The sequence below is a fragment of the Amblyomma americanum genome, chromosome 1 (genome assembly GCF_052857255.1).
Source record: "Amblyomma americanum isolate KBUSLIRL-KWMA chromosome 1, ASM5285725v1, whole genome shotgun sequence".
NCBI classification, from domain to species: domain Eukaryota; kingdom Metazoa; phylum Arthropoda; class Arachnida; order Ixodida; family Ixodidae; genus Amblyomma; species Amblyomma americanum.
The window spans coordinates 264,559,953-264,578,703 of record NC_135497.1 but is presented as its reverse complement, the minus strand read 5'-3'; the positions used below and the strand labels follow the sequence as shown (position 1 = coordinate 264,578,703).

The window sequence follows — 18,751 nt, the reverse complement described above, 5'->3', positions numbered from 1 at the left end:
TTTATGCTAATTGCAGTTTTTCGCATGTTAATGCTAATTAGTTCGCCTTATACGGTTCTGGCTAAGAGTAGTGGGTGGATCTTGGCTGATGCCGCCATCTAGTAGCCATCATGGCCAGGTTGATGGTGGACCGGCAGACCATATATAGCGCGCGCGCTCATTACAGCGCTCTTCACGACTGGACAGCACTGCTTTGCAGATGTAAGGGTGTCCTTTGTGGAATGTACTTGTTTTGTATATTTGCTAATATTCTCGATGTACTTTTTCCATTTTTTTTTCATGTATGTGCGTTAGCCTTGCTAGCTAGGGCACCCATCGGACTACTCAGAAATTGGTTGCAAATCGTGGCTCGTGTCAAACTCCTGCCTTGTTTTTCAATTTCAATGCAGTGCTACAGATGCTACAAACGCACCAACTTCTGGCACTGGACCAGTTCTACCCGCGTCATTGTCTCTATACGGACAGAAACAGTGCCTGAGGTAAGCCTGACGCATAGCGAGCAAAATCGCTGATACGCCATCGTGTTCAAGCACTACAGACTGTTAGCAGATACACACCGAAAGGTGCAAGGAGGTTGATCGGGACGTAATGACAACAAATCAGGGCCATATATCAGTTACAGAGCCCCCCTTCAACGGCAATGTCCTTCCGTTAGTCAGTTGTAACCTTCTATAGGACAATTCTGCCTCCCTACGTTCTGAGTGTGTGAGGGTCAGAGATGCCGGAGGACGTCGAATAGCGACAGAAGTACGTTTGGAGGCCAAGAAATGCACATTCAGCAGAACTGGTGCTCACCCTCTAGGGAGGCCTGAATAGGAGATCGACTCTATCGCCATGAATTTCCCCGCTGTTCCCACTCCTCTTTAGCCTTCAGCTCTCACAACCAGTTCCCGATAAACAAATTTTCTTTCCCTGCATCGCATCTTGCCCATCTTCTCTAAGGCAGAGTAAGGGAATCTTTCTTGGAACGCTACCCGGAAATGTGGTTTATCTCGCGTAGCTTCTTCTCTTCGTTTCTATTTTCACCTACAGGTGTAACAACTACTATTTTCCTCGCTTAATAATAATTGGTTTTGGGGGAAAGGAAATGGCGCAGCATCTGTCTCGTATATCTTTGGACACCTGAACCGCGCCTTAAGGGAAGGGATAAAGGAAGGAGTGAAAGAAGAAAGAAAGGTGCCGTAGTGGAGGGCTCCGCAATAATTTCGACAACCTGGGGATCTTTAACGTGCTCTGGCATCGCACAGCACACAGGCGCCTTAGCGTTTTGCCTCCATAAAAACGCAGCCGCTGCGGTCGCGTTCGAACCAGGGAACTCCGGATCAGTAGCCGAGCGCCCTAACCATTGAGCCACCGCGGCGGCTAATTGTCCTCTCTTACAGACATGTTAATTAACATCTATTATTGCTTTGATGCTTTTGTGAGAAAGCGGCGCAGATGGAGGCCTATTATTTTTTAATATTTTTATGACAGCCACGACATGCTGTTACTACATAGTAAAGCCCATTATACTTTGCGACAAGGGCCGGGGAACTTAATTTTCATTAATTTATCTCTCCCATCGTAGTATCTACCACTGCACTGTATGTATCTCCATGAGCCATTCAGTGACCACGGCTGGCGTGGGCAGCCCTACCCTGACACTAAAAAAATTGTCCCGCTCACAGCGCTATGAGCACGTGAGACACGGGTTTCTTTAAACAGCCTCTGTAAAAGCTCCTTCTGTGGGTCTCAATTCTGCTTTTGCAGAGTTCCCTGATGACTCGGACGTAATTGAAACTCATGCCGAGACTCATACCTTGACATCTGAGTTTCGCGCATAAAAACTCTCCGTGTTCGGTGCTTTGTTTGCATTTTGACACCACCTGCTACATTGTTGATATTGTATTGATGCTTAGTGAGCAGTGAATCGGGAAGCGCTGCTGCTTTAAAGGGCGGCTCTTCGTAAGAAATACATATTGCTGCAAACAAATCTTATGTTTCTTTTTATATTCTTATCGCCGTCGTCACGCGGCTTTTATCAGTGTCTCTTCGTTTTGCGCCATGGAGATGGGGGTTTGATCCTGGCCGCGGCGGCCGCATTTTGAGTGGAAGTGAAATGCACAAGGCGCCCCTGCTCTGTGCGGTGCCAGTGCACGTAAGAACCTCAGTCGGTCTGGTCTACATTAATTCAGAGCCCGCCACTATACGGCGTCCCTCTTAGCCCATGTGTCAGTTTCGTATGTTAGGCACCACAATTTATAACTCGTTTGCAGCAGCCAACTAATCTAATTTATTCTTTCGCAGTTCTCGCTGTGGAGATATCTCGGCACACGGGAGCTTGCCGATGTGGAAATAGTCGTGCACTGGGAACACTTTCCCGAACACCACGCATCTTTCAAAGCGCATCGCATGATCCTGGCCCTGCAGAACGACGTCTTCAGGGCCATGTTTTTTGGGCACTTCGCCAGAGAAGATCGCCTCACAATTATGGACCTGCATCCGGACGGCGTTGAAGGGCTTCTACGGTAGAACCTCCCCTCGCTCACGCTTCATTTATGAATTTTGCTCAAAACCTCTTGACGGCTTGTAATTCGTATTACATGCAGAAATATAAGCTTGATTATTTTGCAGTGTATTCTATCAAAATCTGTAGAGGGGCCATCGAAGTAACATGCAAGTAAAGAGGGGAAGGCGATAAGTTTACACTATATCACTAAAACAAAATTTGAAATGCCAGCTGAGAAACCAAACATGGCAAATACCGAGAAAGAGAAGAGTACCAGGACTCAGTGCTGTGCGTTAGGCGCCAAACAAGGCGAAGTACGGCTCTGAACCCTGAGTCCTCCAAGCCTGCTTGACCTACGGCCCACACGCTGCACTAATCCACAGTTACCGTACTGATTCTATGAGACTTAAGCTCGCTGCCTGCGCCGTTATTCTCTCTAACGGCCCTGCTGTGATCGTCCGCAGGCCTCCCTTATAAAAGTTGTAAGGTCACGTGATGACGTTCTCCATTACACTGCCATTAGCAGCCATAGATTTTTGCCGTGTCCTAATCCATTGACGTTCCAACCAGCAAATGTCGCATTCATAACTTGGTTAAAGGATTACTTATTGGAAAGGGCTTTTTCCTTGGCGATATTTAATCAAGGAAACGACGTTTGGGCGAACGGCCTGCTTGTTTGAACGCTAATTCCATAGCATGCTGGTTACGGTACCCTGTCACCCAGAAACCATTACTGCCCACAACCAGAGCTTTGCGTTTATGTTTTATCTCAATAGACTACAGGAAGCGTTTCCCGCTTCTCATTCAAATAAGAATAAAGTGGGACGATTCTGTTACACTTTTGCTGTTGAAAGACGACAACGGGCCCTATTATGGTCACCTGCTCTGCGACGCAGGTATTTCTACAGTGAACAGCTCCAGGTGGAAAGCGTTCACCAGGCGACCTGCACCCGCAGCGCTGCAGTCGAATACATGGTGCCTGAATTGGCAGCCAGGTGCGTCGCATACGTGGAGCGCTATATGGAGCCCGATGACGTATGTCCGTTTCTGGACTACATCCTGACGATGGGCGAAGACGGCGCGGACGGGTCCGCCAAGGTCGTCCTCCACAACAATGGCCTCTTCGTTCTCGCGTCGGAGACGTTCGAATCCTGCCTGCACTACACCGCGAACTACATTCTCGACAACGTGCACAATGCACCTGAGATGTCGGTGCTGCAAGCCGTCCACGCCTGCTGCAGCAGGCAGTGTCTCGAGAGAGGCAAGGTTGGCGGAGAGCCAGCTGGCCTCCATTCCGTGGTGCGGCCTTTCTTCCTCAAGCTCCGGTTTCTCGTGCTCACGGTGACCGAGTTTGTTCGCGGTCCTAACGTGTGGGGCATGCTGTACGCCGAGGAATCTCTGGCCATCCTTTGCGACATCATCGAGGAGGACTCGCTGCCCATGCCGGCTGATTTCTGCACCTTACGCACACAGCGCGTTTAGTGGCGGAGTCCGTTGATAGCACGCCCCGGTGCAAGGCGGCTTTGGGAACAAAACGCCGTTTCATTCAGAAATGCAAGGACATGTAATTTACATTCACAGAAATTAGTGCTTGGAACGGAATTGCGACCTTCGGCGAGGCCTGCTTGATTAGTCCTTTGACATTTTCTCGAATTTTCGCCTTTAACGTTCGTTTCGCATTGTAACATGTCCTAGCGATAAAACAATATGAATAAAGAAAGCGGGTTAAACGTTTTTGTTCCTTAAATCTTGGTACCGCAGTTGAATCTCACTCGGTCATTGGATATATTTTGTTTAGCACTCGTGCCTCATCGTGTTCATAATTGTCCGGCTGCATCGCTAAGCTGTTTTTCAATAAAATTTTGAAGACACCCAGTAGAGAAACTGGGGACCAGTTGGTTGATGGTGATTTAGTGGACAGGGTGAGAGTGCGAAAAATGAGGATGAGAAGCACTGACCCAAGCGCGGTGTATCTTTCGTCTCGTCCTTTTTCATGCGCTGACTTTTTTACCCATGTAAAGCCACGTGCGTGGTCCAAAAGCCTTTTCCAGGCGACATTAAGAAGATTCTCTTGCAGTGGAGCCGGGTTGAACAAAGCCCTCGCATTACTTGCCTTCTTGAACTCTAATCCTGTCTTCGTGCTCTGCGTGGCTGCCGCCGAATCGGACACAACTTTCTGCGCCATCTCCCAGCACGGGCTGTCCTTAAGGAGCAATGACGTGATAATTGCAGCAACACGTGCTGCTACATGAGGCTGTGGGATGAGCACGTCGCCCTCGTTGAAGTGGGTCGTGGTGAATACATACTGATCTTGGGAGTTCTACTTGAAGCTTTGGGTGTTGGAATAGGTGTAATGTTACTTAGATCGTCGGCGCAGAATAAAAGAAAGTAATGCTGCAACCCAATTTTTGAAAATTTATTTTAGATATCGCCGCCGTGGTGGCTCAGTGATTATGGCGCTCGGCTGCTAACCCGAAAGACGCGGGTTCAATCCGGCAGCGGCGGTCGAATATCGATGAAGGCGGAATTCTATGCGGTGTGAAACGGTGTCTCAGTATTCGTGCGTACGTGTGAAGGGCAAAAAAACAACAGGAAACCGATCGTCAACGGAGTTCTGTTGCGTTCCATTTAGCGTGCCTTCTCGACGGAAAGTCCTCACAGTGCTGTCTTGTCGCATCTCAGGAAACAAGACGATGACTCCGGAGAGCGCTAAAGGCCAAAAACCTGAGCACGAAAAGAAAAGCGTGTCTGCGGCCATGGTTGTTGGTTCGAATCAGTTCATTCGGTAGGACCACTTTCTTCCCGGTAGTTATGAGCTTACCTTCTGACCACTGTTTAATGTCGCATAGTTGTCCTGTGATCAAATTTCTAACTATTCTCCAAGGAACAAATTGGGATGTCTTATATAGCTCAGAAACATCTGATGAAGCGTATAATTATTTCTTGTCTCTATTTCTAAACGCGTATCTCGTATCATTTATTTCAGTCCCTAAGCAAAAACGAACAAACAGGCAGGACAACAGCATGAGCGAACAGTGGGCGAAAATTGGCAAAAATTGGCATGAACGGCGGTCCTACATTAGCATTTAGGCAAAGCGCTACCACTTTTCACATTGGTCTCACTTTCATGCCAGTTTTGGGCCAACGCAGGCCTGGCGTTCGTTCCGCGACATGGGCCTGTAAAGGCCTCGAATTGGGTTTCTAGATTTCGAACACTGGCATCCAGCTTTCAAACATTAACAGCCAACTTTCAAACACATGTATCCTGCTTTCGACAATTGGCACATGTAACATAACCCACTGCCCGATGACTGGAACTGTGTATGTACCATTCAACCTAGCAAATATTCATAAATGAGGGCGCCTAATAATTCCGGAAAAAGACCGGTTTATTGCATCGAGTTGCAAGGATCACACTTCTAGCGCACGCAGAATGGCTTGCGCTGCTACAAGTAATCCTGGGAATTAATGGAAAGGAGGACCCAAGACCACGGTGGCAGAGGCTTTGGGAAAAAATTTATTTTTATCATATTGCATGGAAGTGCATACACAATGTAGCTTTCCGAGGTAACAAAGAGCCAAATGCGGAGCATTGGGAGGACCGGCTAACCAGCAGCCAGCTCAAGGTCCAAAGAGACCTAGTGAGCCACGCATGCCGGATGGCCACGGACAGTGGTGCCTTGGACTAGGGGCGCCAACCACGCTCAGCCTGGAAGGCATCTGCAATCTCCGGGCAAGCAGCAAGACTCCTTTATTAGAGCAATAAAGTTTATTCACTCCCTTATTTTCAAGTGTGCTGCGTGCTGATGATTTAGGTTGGACAACACAGCTCGGCAAGATGCTGTAGAACGGCTAAGACATCTATAAAGTGCTTAACGGAGCTGTCCTCCTGTGAACTGATCAGTTATATCTGAAGCAAGTGTTGCACTCCTCTTGCAAGACGACTCTTCCACTGCACTCCGGTCCAGCTCTTGCACGATGACCTCACAATGCTTCGAGCCTGCAAAGAGAGATGAGGTCACGGTGAACTTAAATATGGCCGTCAAAAGGCAAATGCAGAAATGATTAAATAACACTGAATTTTGTGAGGCACGGTCCGCGTGAAAACACTCGACACAATTTTACAGGATACTTTGTAACAACTGGCACCGCATTTTTTGCACAAACTCAAAGAAATTTAATTCGCCTTGTACCAATTTGGTGATTTTGAGTTTAATGCGCCGTTTCGCACCTCCAATAAGATATTCAATGTGAAAAAAACAAATTTATGTGTTATTGAATGGAATTTGATGCAGAATTTCGTTTTAATTTAACTACGGATCTCTAAATTGAGAGCGCATTTTTTATTCGAGTAAAGATGCTCAGGTTGTAGCATTTCCTTCATATAGAGTCGAAACAGTTTTAAAAAAGGGTAGTTTTTTTTTGATGGGGTTCAAAATAAATATACTGGATGGAAAACTAGAACACCTTTTTTATAATCCAGCAGTTTATCTTAGTCGCTTTCATTGCACGTAATACAGATTGGAAACTGACTTGAAAACCAAACAAAACGCTCGTCTTACATTCCAGAGTAATGCCTTTTTTTTGTTGAGAGATAACTTGGCAAAAGCTTTAACCATAAATTGCGGATTTCCTATTGCACCTGCAAGTGTGTTAGCCAAAGAGAAACAGCGCGGACGTAGTACACATATCCTCACCGACTGGTCTGTAGTGGAACACAAAACAGTTCCGATTCCTCTGCTGCATAAGCTGTACATGACAAACATATTCCTGAATGCATCGGATGTCAGGTCACATGAATTCAAACCTGCTGTTCGACATTGTAGCGAATGTTCGGTGAATTCATTGCACCAAAGACGAAAAATAAAGTTCTTACCATTCGGGCAGATCTGCACTGAGCACGACGTCAAGCCAGACATTTGGCAATGAGAGCAAGTACATAGAAGTCGTCCTCGTGCTTTGTCTCGTTCTCTGTTCCTACCGAAAAAAGTAAAGCCGCATGTAGTCAAAGCAACACTTACTCCTCAAATCACATTAATTTCCGAACGTATCTCGAGATAAAATATTTGTAATACTCGTCGCAGCTCTTTTCGCTCATATTGAGGTATCATGTATGTGGGGTGTTTTCGCTTGCCCAGTACATAGACGAGGACGAGACCAGCTCGTAGTATAGCATGCTCTTTCGTCGCGCTGGTTTGTGCGGTTGGACGCCCGAGCCGTGCCAGACATAGGTCAAGACTCGTCCATTCATGTAGTGTTCGTTATGCATTAGCGATCGGTGTAGCGAATGACAGGGAGACAATCGGTGATGTGGGAAGGAGGGGGTTGTGGCTGCAGGGTGGTAGAGCCATTTTTTTACAACAACTTTTGTTGTGTCGCAAAAATATAAAGTTTTCAGCTGAAATTGACAGGAAACAAGTCATGCCGGAGGGGTGGGTGGGGGGGCGAACGGTGCAGCGGGTAGCTGTCGCACGGGAAAACACTAGGACAAAGTGAGTAAAAAGAAAATCGCTTCGAGTAGTAGGGTTAGTCACCTTCCTTGAAATAGGCTACGTCCGAAGATGAGTAGGGGAGATACGAGACTTCAAAAGGGTACCGGGGCCGAACGAAACTAAGAGAGAGGTTTGAATTCCTGGAGAATGAGTCATAAGCAGTTTATGAGAAGGCAAGGGTGTGGAAAACGCGGAAGCGTCAAAGTATTTTTGTAAAGCCACAGGAGAAGCATCGTAAAGCAATAAATCAAATATTATGCAAGCAGATTCGCATACGGGACATGTGGAAAACAAGCTAGATTAACATGGGCCTAACACCATTTGGCAGTAGAATTATTCGCTGGTCGTCGAAGAATCCTGAAACTTTTTGTTGGTTTGGAAATTTCATGCAAAAAGCTAAAACGAACAAAACTGTATTGAATAGTGGCTCGAAACTATTTCCGATGCTTTTCATCGATAAAGGTAATGTTCGAAAGCAAAAAAAATTAATTTTCGAGCAAATAAGTAAAGACGTCTACAAGAGCTATAGCCCTCAATGAAAATTACGCAACAGAACAATAAAATGCACAAAAAACAACATTTTGAAACTTTATGATCGGCAGAAATGGAAGGAAAAAGCAAATCGAAAAACACAGGGCAAGGCGCGATCACAGGGAACGACGTACGGAAACGTAGGAATCTCTTACCGCGTGATCGCGTGCGTGTATGAAGCGGCGGCCTAATATTTCACGCGTGCGCCACTTATAATTCTAAATTACGAGGCCACTGCTTCGTTGCTGGGCGTTACCATAATTGCGCACAAAGTCGGCTTACGGAATGCACTTGCACTAAGTTATTGTGTTTGATTTAGAATCTCTATTAAGCATACACCCACTGCGCAGTGTGGCATTGAATAATTCTCTAGAGTGATGCAAAAAGCGCTTTTTTAATTAAAAAATTTATGAAATGAGTCATTTGATTTTTTTAGAAGGAAGTCCTCTATTGCTGGTTTCCAGATAAGCAGAGCGTGCAAAAACGCTTTCAAATACATAAATTACAAAAAAGGCGGGTTATTCTGCCCAGAAATCGGACAAAGGCGACAGCGTGAGCTCTGTCTGTGCACTTCTAAAGAAAAAAGTATATTTCTTTATTAGCGGCTTGGCTAAGCCATATATAGTTACACAAATCATTACAACTGTGTCATGCCAACGCACATTCGTTAATTACTAAATTTACGAGACATTCTAAAAGGAATTTTAGAGGTTAGTTGCAGCGAACGAACAGAAAAGAAGTCGATGGCAGCAGCAGCATTGTTATACAGCGAGCGAATGCTTTTGGAATGCTTCCGAATGCGTTTAGAAATTGTTGCCAAGCACCTTAGAACAAAACTGATCAGCAACGGAGCCCGCGGCAGACGCCGCCGTGCCGCGCCCCGACGGCGTTGACATATACTCCTCCTTTAGTTTCTCCTGTACGAGAGCTCACTTTGGCAGGCGCGAACTGCTGACAGCTTCGGTTTCATTTAGTTTTTTTTTCTTAACTCTCCTCTATCTCCGAATGCGCAGTCGGAAAATATTTGTTGTTTATCCAACTTCACGCATGTGCTGCGAAAATATTCGGTTAGAAAAAGATGAATAAACTTAAATTTTTGAACTCGCACAAGCCGAGCCCTGGAGCTCAAGCGAGTTTTAGCGCGTTCGAAAATTATAAAGTGCCGAGATGGTACTCGACAATAAAATCAATCTTCTACCCAATATAATTAATGGTACAATGTTCACCAACATCTGCCATGTACCTTTAACACTGGATAAGGGGTGGCAGGCCAAGACCAATACAGCCAGGTTTCGAAAATGTCTTAGTCAATTCTGGCAAATAGTAGAACTCTGGCTAACATGGCCCACGATAGCCAGATTTCGGAAATGGCTTAGCCATCTCTGGCAAAGAGTGGGAGAACTCTGGCTAACATGGCCCATAATAACCGGGTTTTGAAAATGGCCTAGCCAATTCTGGCAAACTGTGGGAGAACTCTGGCTAACACGGCCCATGATATCCATGATTTGATGATGGCACACCAATATCAGATGCCCATTGGCAACTCTGGGCCTACTTAGGGCCACGCTTTGCCAGTGGCTTTCTAATATTGGCCCGCTGTGATGTGCTTTCTGAGCAGGTGGTAGGCGACTATGGCATAGGCTCCAGGAATAGCAGGGGGAAGGTTTAAGTAGAGTTCGCAGAGAGAAATAATTTACGCGTCATGAATCTAGGTGAAGCTCTTGGTAATGTAATGAGCAAACACTTTTTAACTTTTGGAAGTTTCGATGGGGCTGACTCCGGACATTTCTAGAAATGCTTACAGCACAGGCTAACAGATACCATGTTTTTGTCTTCAACTAGCCCTGACGAAATCTACAGCCTAATATATAATTTAAAAAACAACTGCTCCTCTGCTTATGATGTTATCAAAGCAGCACCAATAAAAGCAATTTCTGACTTCATATGTGATGTGCGCTGTCATATAGCAAATCTTACTTTAACAACGGGCATTTTTCCAGAGAACATGAAAACAGCGAGGGTGTGGTGGTTCTTTACAAAGGCGGCACGGTGAACAATCTTGGAAATTACAGGCCAATTACACACACACACACACACACACACACACACACACACACACACACACACACACACACACACACACACACACACACACACACACACACACACACACACACACACACACACACACACACACGCGCGCGCGCGCGCGCACGCACACAGACAGACACACACACACGCACACACACAGACACACACACACACACACACACACGCACGCACACACGCACACACACACACACACAGACACACGCGCACACACACACACACACACACACACACACATATATATATATATATATATATATATATATATATATATATATATATATATATATATATATATATATATATATATATATATATATATATATATATATATATAAACTTGGCATATCCTTGGACTTCAGCAAAGCGTTCGGCTCCATTAAACATGACATAATTATTAAAAAAACTCCAGTTCAATGGAATCAGAGCTATTTCCCTTACTCTACTAGAAAGTTATCTCTCAAACCGTTCCCAATATGTTGTGGCCAACAACGTTAAATGTAACTTAAGAAATATAAAATATGGTGTACCGCAAAGCTTCATACTGGGTCTTATGTTATTCCTTCTCTATATTAACCATATTGTACCCATACCAGACTTGCCAGAAATCATTCTGTATGCGGATGACACCAGCGCTTTCTTTTCTACACCTAATTTATCAACTGCAGTTACTACTATAAATCTATGGCTGACGGATTTGTCACAGTGGCTTGCAGCCAACCAATTAGCACTCAATGCTAATAAAACCAAATATATTGTATTCTCTTCTATCAACAGACCAATTAACATCGATAATCTGATAATTTTTTCAGTCTCGACCTTTAGAGCTCGTTACGGAAGTAAATTCTTAGGCATACATTTCCACGAAAATCTCCGCTGCACACCGCATACTCAGCGCATTAAGCGTACCCTAGCACAATGCATTAGGTGCAGCGATGGCGTAGAGGCACAGCGTCCGCCTCACGTGCAAATGGACCGGCGTTCGAATCCCGGCGCTGTGCAATTCTCCGCCGGGCTTGGAAAAAAAGACTTTGCGTGTCTATGGAATTGCATAAGCAGGCCTGGGGTGCGGCCTGATCTCGGAGACGAGAACCGACAGCGCACTCCTTCACCAGAACAGGATTTCGCCATCCTGGTGTAGCACTTCGATACAACCTTCAATGAAAAACCAATTGAACCTCGGTCCTCACTTTCCAGCGGCTGTGAAGGGTGCTAAGAAACTCTGGCTCCGGACAGGCCGCCATTGGAATCTGAACCTGGCAACGTTTAACGCTAGAACCTTATCTTGTGAGGCTAGCCTAGCAGTGCTGTTCGAGGAACTAGCGGGCATTAATGGGATGCCATAGGGCTTAAAGAAGTTAGGAGGAGCTGTGAGGTGTATACAGTACTAAAAGACGGGCACATACTGTGCTATCGCGGATTAGCGGATAGACGAGGAGTAGGTGCGAAGCTCGTGCGAAGGCTTTCCATAAAGCTCCTGCTAAGGACAAAGTCGCGGTGTATGCGGACGCGGCCGAGTACATCCACAATTCGGCCTACGCCAAGTCTGTAGCATTGCATAACCTTAAACATCAAGCCTCGTGCTGGATCACGACAACAACCTCACTTGAAGCCGAAGAAGCGGCCACAGCGCTTGCCATTTTCTCCTCCGCTGCAACACTCATTCTGAGTGACTCTAAACAGCAATCACGAAATTTGCACGGGGACAGATTAATTCTATCACGCAAAAAATTCTCGATTCTTGCTCCTCAGAACCCTGACGATTTCGTCCCAGCCCACGCAGGCAACCCCGGCAACGAAGTGTCCCACTCTGTTCATCGAGCGTACGTCAACCGAGCAGGGCAGACCGTAGACCGGGATAGCGGTAGGAACCGGCCCGTCACCTATCATGAAATAACCCTCCATTACAGGGAGCAAATGCTCGCCTATTCCCCCCCCCCCCCCCAACATCTCCCCGTCGAAAGAACAACAAACTACCTGGACAGCTCCAGGCTGGCCCATTCTCTTCACCGGATTTGTTAGCCCTCATCCACCAAGGCCAATACAGAACTGAATGCTCTCTTTGTGGGGCTCTGAGAGTGAACTTTGACCACATTTTAATCTCTTCCGAGACTTCCAACCACCATCTCGCTGGAACCTCACGGACAAAGAGGATTGGGAAATCGCGGTCTCCAGCTCCGAACAGGCCTCACAAAGGCGGCTGTTAGAGAGGGCTGGACAGGTTGCCTCACGTTATGGACTGTTGGCCACCACCCGGGATCAAGAGCCAGACCAATCCTAGGCATTAACTCATTCATAAGGCTCATCAATAAAGTTTTCACATACCTACCTACCTACTTGTCTCATATATCGTTGGACACCTCAACCGCGCGAAAAGGGAAGGGGTAAAGGAGGGAGAGAAAGAAGAATGGAAGAAAAAGGTGCCTTAGTGGAGGGCTCTGGAATAATATCGACCACCTGGGGATCTAGAACGTGCACTGACATCGCACAGCACACGGGCGCCTGAGCGTTTTGCCTCCATAAAAACGGAGCCGCCATCGTCGGGTTCGAACCCAGGAACTCCGGATCAGTAGCCGAGCGCCTTAGCCACTGAGGCACCACGGCGAGTAGAAACGCAGAGAAGAGCGTCCCTCAGGTAACCGTTGAGGGGTCCGCCGATAAACAAGAGAGTTACGGCACCTTTCATTTCCTAAAAAATCTTGGAATGAAGTGTACAGCGCGAGTGGGAAAATTACTGTTATAATATATAATTGGTATTTTGGGGAAAGGAAATGGCGCAGTATCTGTCTCATGTATCGTTGGACACCTGAACCGCGCCGCAAGAGAAGGGATAAGGGAGGGAGTGAGAGAAGAAAGGAAGAAGGAGGCGCCGTAGTGGAAGGCTCCGGAATAATTTCGACCACCTGGGGATCTTTAACGTGCAATGACATCGCACAGCACACGGGCGCCTTAGCGTTTTTCCTCCATAAAAACGCAGCCGCCGCGGTCGGGTTCGAACGAGGGAATTCCGGATCAGTAGTCGAGCGCCCTAACCACTGAGCAACCACGGCGGGTTAAGAAAATTACTGCGTTTTTGCTTTCCTGAAACGAATGTATATATTTTTTTGTTATCGTGGCAGTGCTTTGGAGCTACTCCTTTGTTACCGCGCAGTCTCGTGCAGGTGCACGGCCGCCTTCAAACGACAAAGAATGCGTTCGTTACTTCCTTCCTTCTTACACTCCCTCCTTTATCCCTTCCTTTACGGCGCGGTTCATGTGTCCAACGATATATGAGACAGATACTGCGCCATTTACTTTCCCCAAAAGCCAATTATTATTAATATTTATAAGGAAAAAAACGCGCGACAACTGCCGCACATAAAGTGGACACCTGACCGGTGCCATCAAAGCAGTGATGAATAATGTAACGAATGCAGACAGAAAATAAGCTTATCCTTCAGGCTACTGTGATAAAATAAAATTGGGTTAAAAGAATTTCGGAAGGGGCGCAATAATTGAAGGCTATGCGATGTGCGCTGACATCTCACGTATTTTGTGCAGTTCTAGAAGCAAAAGCTTATGAACAACCAGTGCTTTACGACCATTCGGCAGTAGTGCATGAAGGTAAGAGGCGAGTATCTTCCTTGAACAGAATTAACACTGTGTCATGGGTACTGTGTTCTAATATTGTTTGCGGCCCTTAGGCGACAATAGTCGCTCTTGTTCTATCGTTTTGTTTAAGAGGAGCAAAGGCTCCTGAGACCAACCCTTTTGATGAATGAATGTATAAATAAGCTGTTTATTTATTAAGGGAGGCTCAAGGCCGTTTGCTGGGGAATTGGGCTGTTAAAGAAGGAAGGAAAATTGTAATGCGGATTTGCTCAGATAATCCAGGATATACAAAGCGAAAGATATCGCCGTTCACTGTGTGCATTGGCGTTGGCGTTGACAATGTTCTAGACGGCGATGGCTTTGAGCAATGGTAGGGCGCATACCCAAGCAGCACAGGTAATTGGCCCAACATTGGTACCGTATTGGCGAAGGCCGGCCCTTCAAAGACCCGCCGCGGTGGCTAAGTGTTTAGGGCGCTCGACAACTGATCCGGGGTTCCCGGGTTCGAACCCGACCGCGGCGGCTGCGTTTTTATGGAGGAAAAACGCTAAGGCGCCCGTGTGGTGTGCGATGTCAGTGCACGTTAAAAATCGCCAGGTGGTCGAAATTATTACGGAGCCCTCCACTACGGCACCTCCATCTTCCTTTCTTCTTTCACTCCCTTCCTTATACCTTTACTTACGGCGCGGTTGAGGTGTCCAGCGATATATGAGACAGATACTGCGTCTTTTTCTTTCCACAAAAACCAATTATTATTATTATTATTAGGCCCTTCAAATGACCGCGATGCTTGGGACCATCCTGTTGCTATTTTGGGCCGATGACCCGTGCTGCTTGGGTAACTGGCTCCTTGATATGTGGACGCCTCATTCGTGCTTTTCTTCGTGGTGAGAGAGAGATGTGGAATAAATGAATTAGCGCTGACAGCGTTGTGGCTGACATGCGGCACTGCAGCAGTTCCTAGGCCGCAGCTATCATTTGGTGATCAATCTCTCGCGATCAACCATTAACTGCATGCGACCTCCCAGGGTGGCAGGGAGGGCGCACTGCCTATCCACTGTGGGGAACGCAATCAAAGCAGGCTTTTGACACCGACGCCATGTACATGAAAGCGAGATTGAGGTCTCCACTGAGCCACGGAGCCGGTTGTGCTCTTTTCTTTCGTGAAAATGAACAGCCTTTGCAAAGTTGTCAACGCAAATGAATTCTATCAACGCCGTCGGCTCACTTGTTTTGTTTGGTTTTTGAGGAAAGGAAATGACACAGTAACCATCTCATATATCTCGGTGGACACCCGAACCGTGCCGTAAACGAAGGGATAAAGGAGGGAGGGAAAGAAGAAAGAGAAATTTTAAAATCGCGACCGCGGCGGCTGCGTTTTTATGGAGGAAAAACGCTAAGGCGCCCGTGTGCTGTGCATTGTCAGTGCACGTTAAAGATTGCCAGGTGGTCGAAATTATTCCGGAGCCCTCCACTACGGCACCTCTCTCTTCCTTTCTCCTTTCAATAACTCCTTTACCCTTTCCTTACGGCGCGGTTCAGGTGTCCAACGATATATGAGACAGATACTGCGCCGTTTCCTTTCCCCCCAAACCAATTAGAGAGTTTTAGTTTCACGTACGTAGAGGCTTCACGTACGTAGAGCTCTTACGGGTGACCAGTGCGCATGCGCAGAACGCAAAGGGTATGAGCGAGTCTCACGTACGTACGCGAGATTCGGATTTTTACGTTGCGGTCTTTGCGTTGCTTGCGTACGTAGCGTTGACAAACATGGCGGCACCCTGCCCGCCGCTTCACAGCGATAACAGCTTCGTCGCTAATCCCTCGAGGCGATATGGTGTTCTAAACTGCTGTATTCGCCTTCGATTTGCCCATTCTTACCCTCGCATAAGGTTTCAAGCGACAAATAGCTTTTGTTTTTCAGACAGAAGGGCGATTCTTCAGCTGCTAAGCCTGACGAAGTAGCGTTGGTCGTCGTCATATCAACGGTCTCGCTATGAATGGCTTCGCTTAATGACTTGTCTTGGATGATTTTGGCTACAACCAGTGTCTGTGTTTCTTAGTAGATGGCGCTAGGCGTAACGCGCGGCGTGTTTCGCGTACGTGTAACTATAAGGGTTTCAAACCACCTGCGTGCAGGCTACGTAGACTTCTGACGTTCGCGTACGTGAACCCTCTGCGTACGTGAAACTAAAACACTCTAATATTATTTTTAAAACTGAAAGTTGCATTTTGAGGAAAGGCGCGGCGCTGCGCAGTGGTGGGACACCTGTGTCTCGGTGTGACTAGGGAGCGAGAGAGAGCGAAAAGGCGACGGAGTCGGTGGCGGCCACCTGCGCCATGCGTGATGTCACTCGTGCTCCGACATACGCCGGCTCGAGTGTTGACTAGCGTTAGGGTCCCTAGAAATACTTGCTAGTCTGCCGTTCACGCGGGGCTCTCTACGGAACCGGTTGGCCGCGCCTCGGATGATTGCGCAAGGGGGCGCTGCGCACATTCGGAACGTCGTGCCTGCAGGAGCGGTCGTGCCGTGGCTGCAGTAGTGGTGCGCGCTGCTTCTTGATCGCGAGCCCATAATACAGTTTTTTTTTGTTGCGAAATCCATGAACGCTGACTCGCGTGTGTGTTGGTTTGTGTGTTCTTATGTTGTGTGATCGCGTCATGTCTAGACAACGTGACAAGCGCCACATCTTGCCAGCTCAATTCGCCATCTGACTTTCCTTCAGATTTTCACCATCTAGTTAAAAACGTGCGAGATGCATTTGCAGGCAAATGGTTTAACGCACCTAAGGGTCGGGTGCACGCTCAAACCGATCCGAGAAGCTTGGAAAATGGACAGCCAGATCGAGTGTTTAGCTTAAAGCCATGCCGAAGATCACCAGCATGCACCTGAATCCCAATTCTTTTGAGAAAACGAGAGTTGCTCCAGCATTCCAGCTATTTGGTGATCATATAATTAAAGGGCTTTTTATTTATTGCACCCCGTTAGGACGCTCTTATGATTTCGTGAAAGGCACTGAACCTTTTACAAAAGAATAAATAAGCTTATCGGGATAATGACTGCGCGTGTGCCAAAAGGAGCGTTATACCCGCAGTCAACAAACTTTTTATTTTAAAGGAGTTCCTTGAACACCTCACAAAGTCGGAAATTCATGCAAAGGCCACAATCGGCGGGTTTTTGAGCAACAGCATAGCAGAGGGACTTCGTGTTTCAATTCAGAGCACACTTAATTAGTCACAGATGCAGATCTCAGCACACATCGTTTTAAGTATGTGATGAGTGCAAGCTTGAGCCAAGACAGACTTGAAAGCGTATTTAGCAATGTTCGGCAATCATCAGGATCTTTGACGATCGGAATGCCGCTCAGTATTTGGTTACTGTTAATGTACTCACATTCTACAATCTTGCGAAACCAGCACCATCGGGAAACTGCTCCAGAAGTGGTCACTTCCTTAGTTTCGTGGCGAAGAAACAGCCGTGCAGCGAGAATATGCTGCCTAGACTCGACAGACTAATTGATAAAGGAGCGCTCATGATGTAAAAACTGCATTGCTTTCTTGTGCGCCACGTACAAGTATTACCTCTGACGACAGTGCCTGTGTGACAGGAAAAAAGCCACGAGATGTTAATTTATGGTATCTCGGGCTAGAAAAGCACTGAAAAAAAGCCAGTGCATAGACTGTGCTTCAGCCTTGACGACTTAAAAGCAGTGGCTATACAGAAAATGATCGGGTAGCAGCTTTCACTGCAAAATTTGATAATGGTGGCTTACTGCATCCGTCTGGCCCCTTGAATAACACAATTATCACCGTCCTTGAAGACAGCTTCACTGCTTATTTTAGTCTGAACAAGTTGCACGAAAAGAGCATAGTTGACTTCGGTGATTTTTTAGCACATGTACATTTTCCGCCTCTGGGCTGTGTGAAACATGGACGTGAAATTGTTAACGCCATAATCAAGTTCTACATAAAGCGCTTCTACTTAAAGTCAATCAATGTTGAGAGGGCTGCCAAAAAAGAGCAGCCGAAGCTGTTAAAGATGGGAAGATGCCAGGAGGTGGTGCAAACAAAAATGTGGGCAGCCTGAGTGCAAAGTGATGAAAATAAATGTGTTTAACAATGATTTTTATTTTGTGCTTTACATTACTGATCCTTGTGTATCTTTTCCCTGACAGGTCGTGTGACCTACACAGCATGGGCTAATAATGCTATTTTACCAAGCACGGGATTCTAAGAACTGCTTAGAATGCATGCTTGTGTTCATTACTTCTGTAACTCGGTTGCCTAAGCACTAAGGAATGCGTTCCTACAGTTTGCCTAAAGCACATGATTTACAGGACTTAAGTTCTCATCATACATGTTTTAATTGTGCGTGCATCTAGAAGTTTCCAGTGTTCAGTCCTTTTTAGCTTCAGAGTCCGTAGAAGCTGAGATCTGATCAATAGTATGAATGAAAATGCCGCTGTCAATAGCACTCTGTTGCGCGCACACACGGTTATGTCTTAGAATCGTGGGTAACGTTCTTGATACAAGGATATTT

General features: G+C 46.6%; 1 protein-coding gene across 1 annotated transcript; it reads left to right on the top strand.

Annotated features, from left to right (window-relative positions):
• Nucleotides 1-2,377: 2,377 nt before the first annotated feature.
• Nucleotides 2,378-3,970, top strand: LOC144117258 (BTB/POZ domain-containing protein 6-B-like). The gene is made up of 2 exons (XM_077651232.1): nucleotides 2,378-2,507; nucleotides 3,385-3,970. The coding sequence occupies exons 1-2, from the start codon at nucleotides 2,392-2,394 to the stop codon at nucleotides 3,968-3,970; spliced, it is 702 nt and encodes a 233-aa protein (XP_077507358.1). The 5' UTR covers nucleotides 2,378-2,391.
• The last annotated feature ends 14,781 nt before the right edge of the window (nucleotides 3,971-18,751 follow it).

What these genes read in the sequence shown, in the direction of transcription:
- LOC144117258 (XM_077651232.1), top strand. Translation starts at nt 2,392, where the DNA reads ATGATCCTGGCCCTGCAGAACGACGTCTTCAGGGCCATGTTTTTTGGG. An exon ending in GGCGTTGAAGGGCTTCTACG is followed by an intron (nt 2,508 to 3,384) that starts GTAGAACCTCCC and finishes TCTGCGACGCAG; the next exon opens with GTATTTCTACAGTGAACAGC.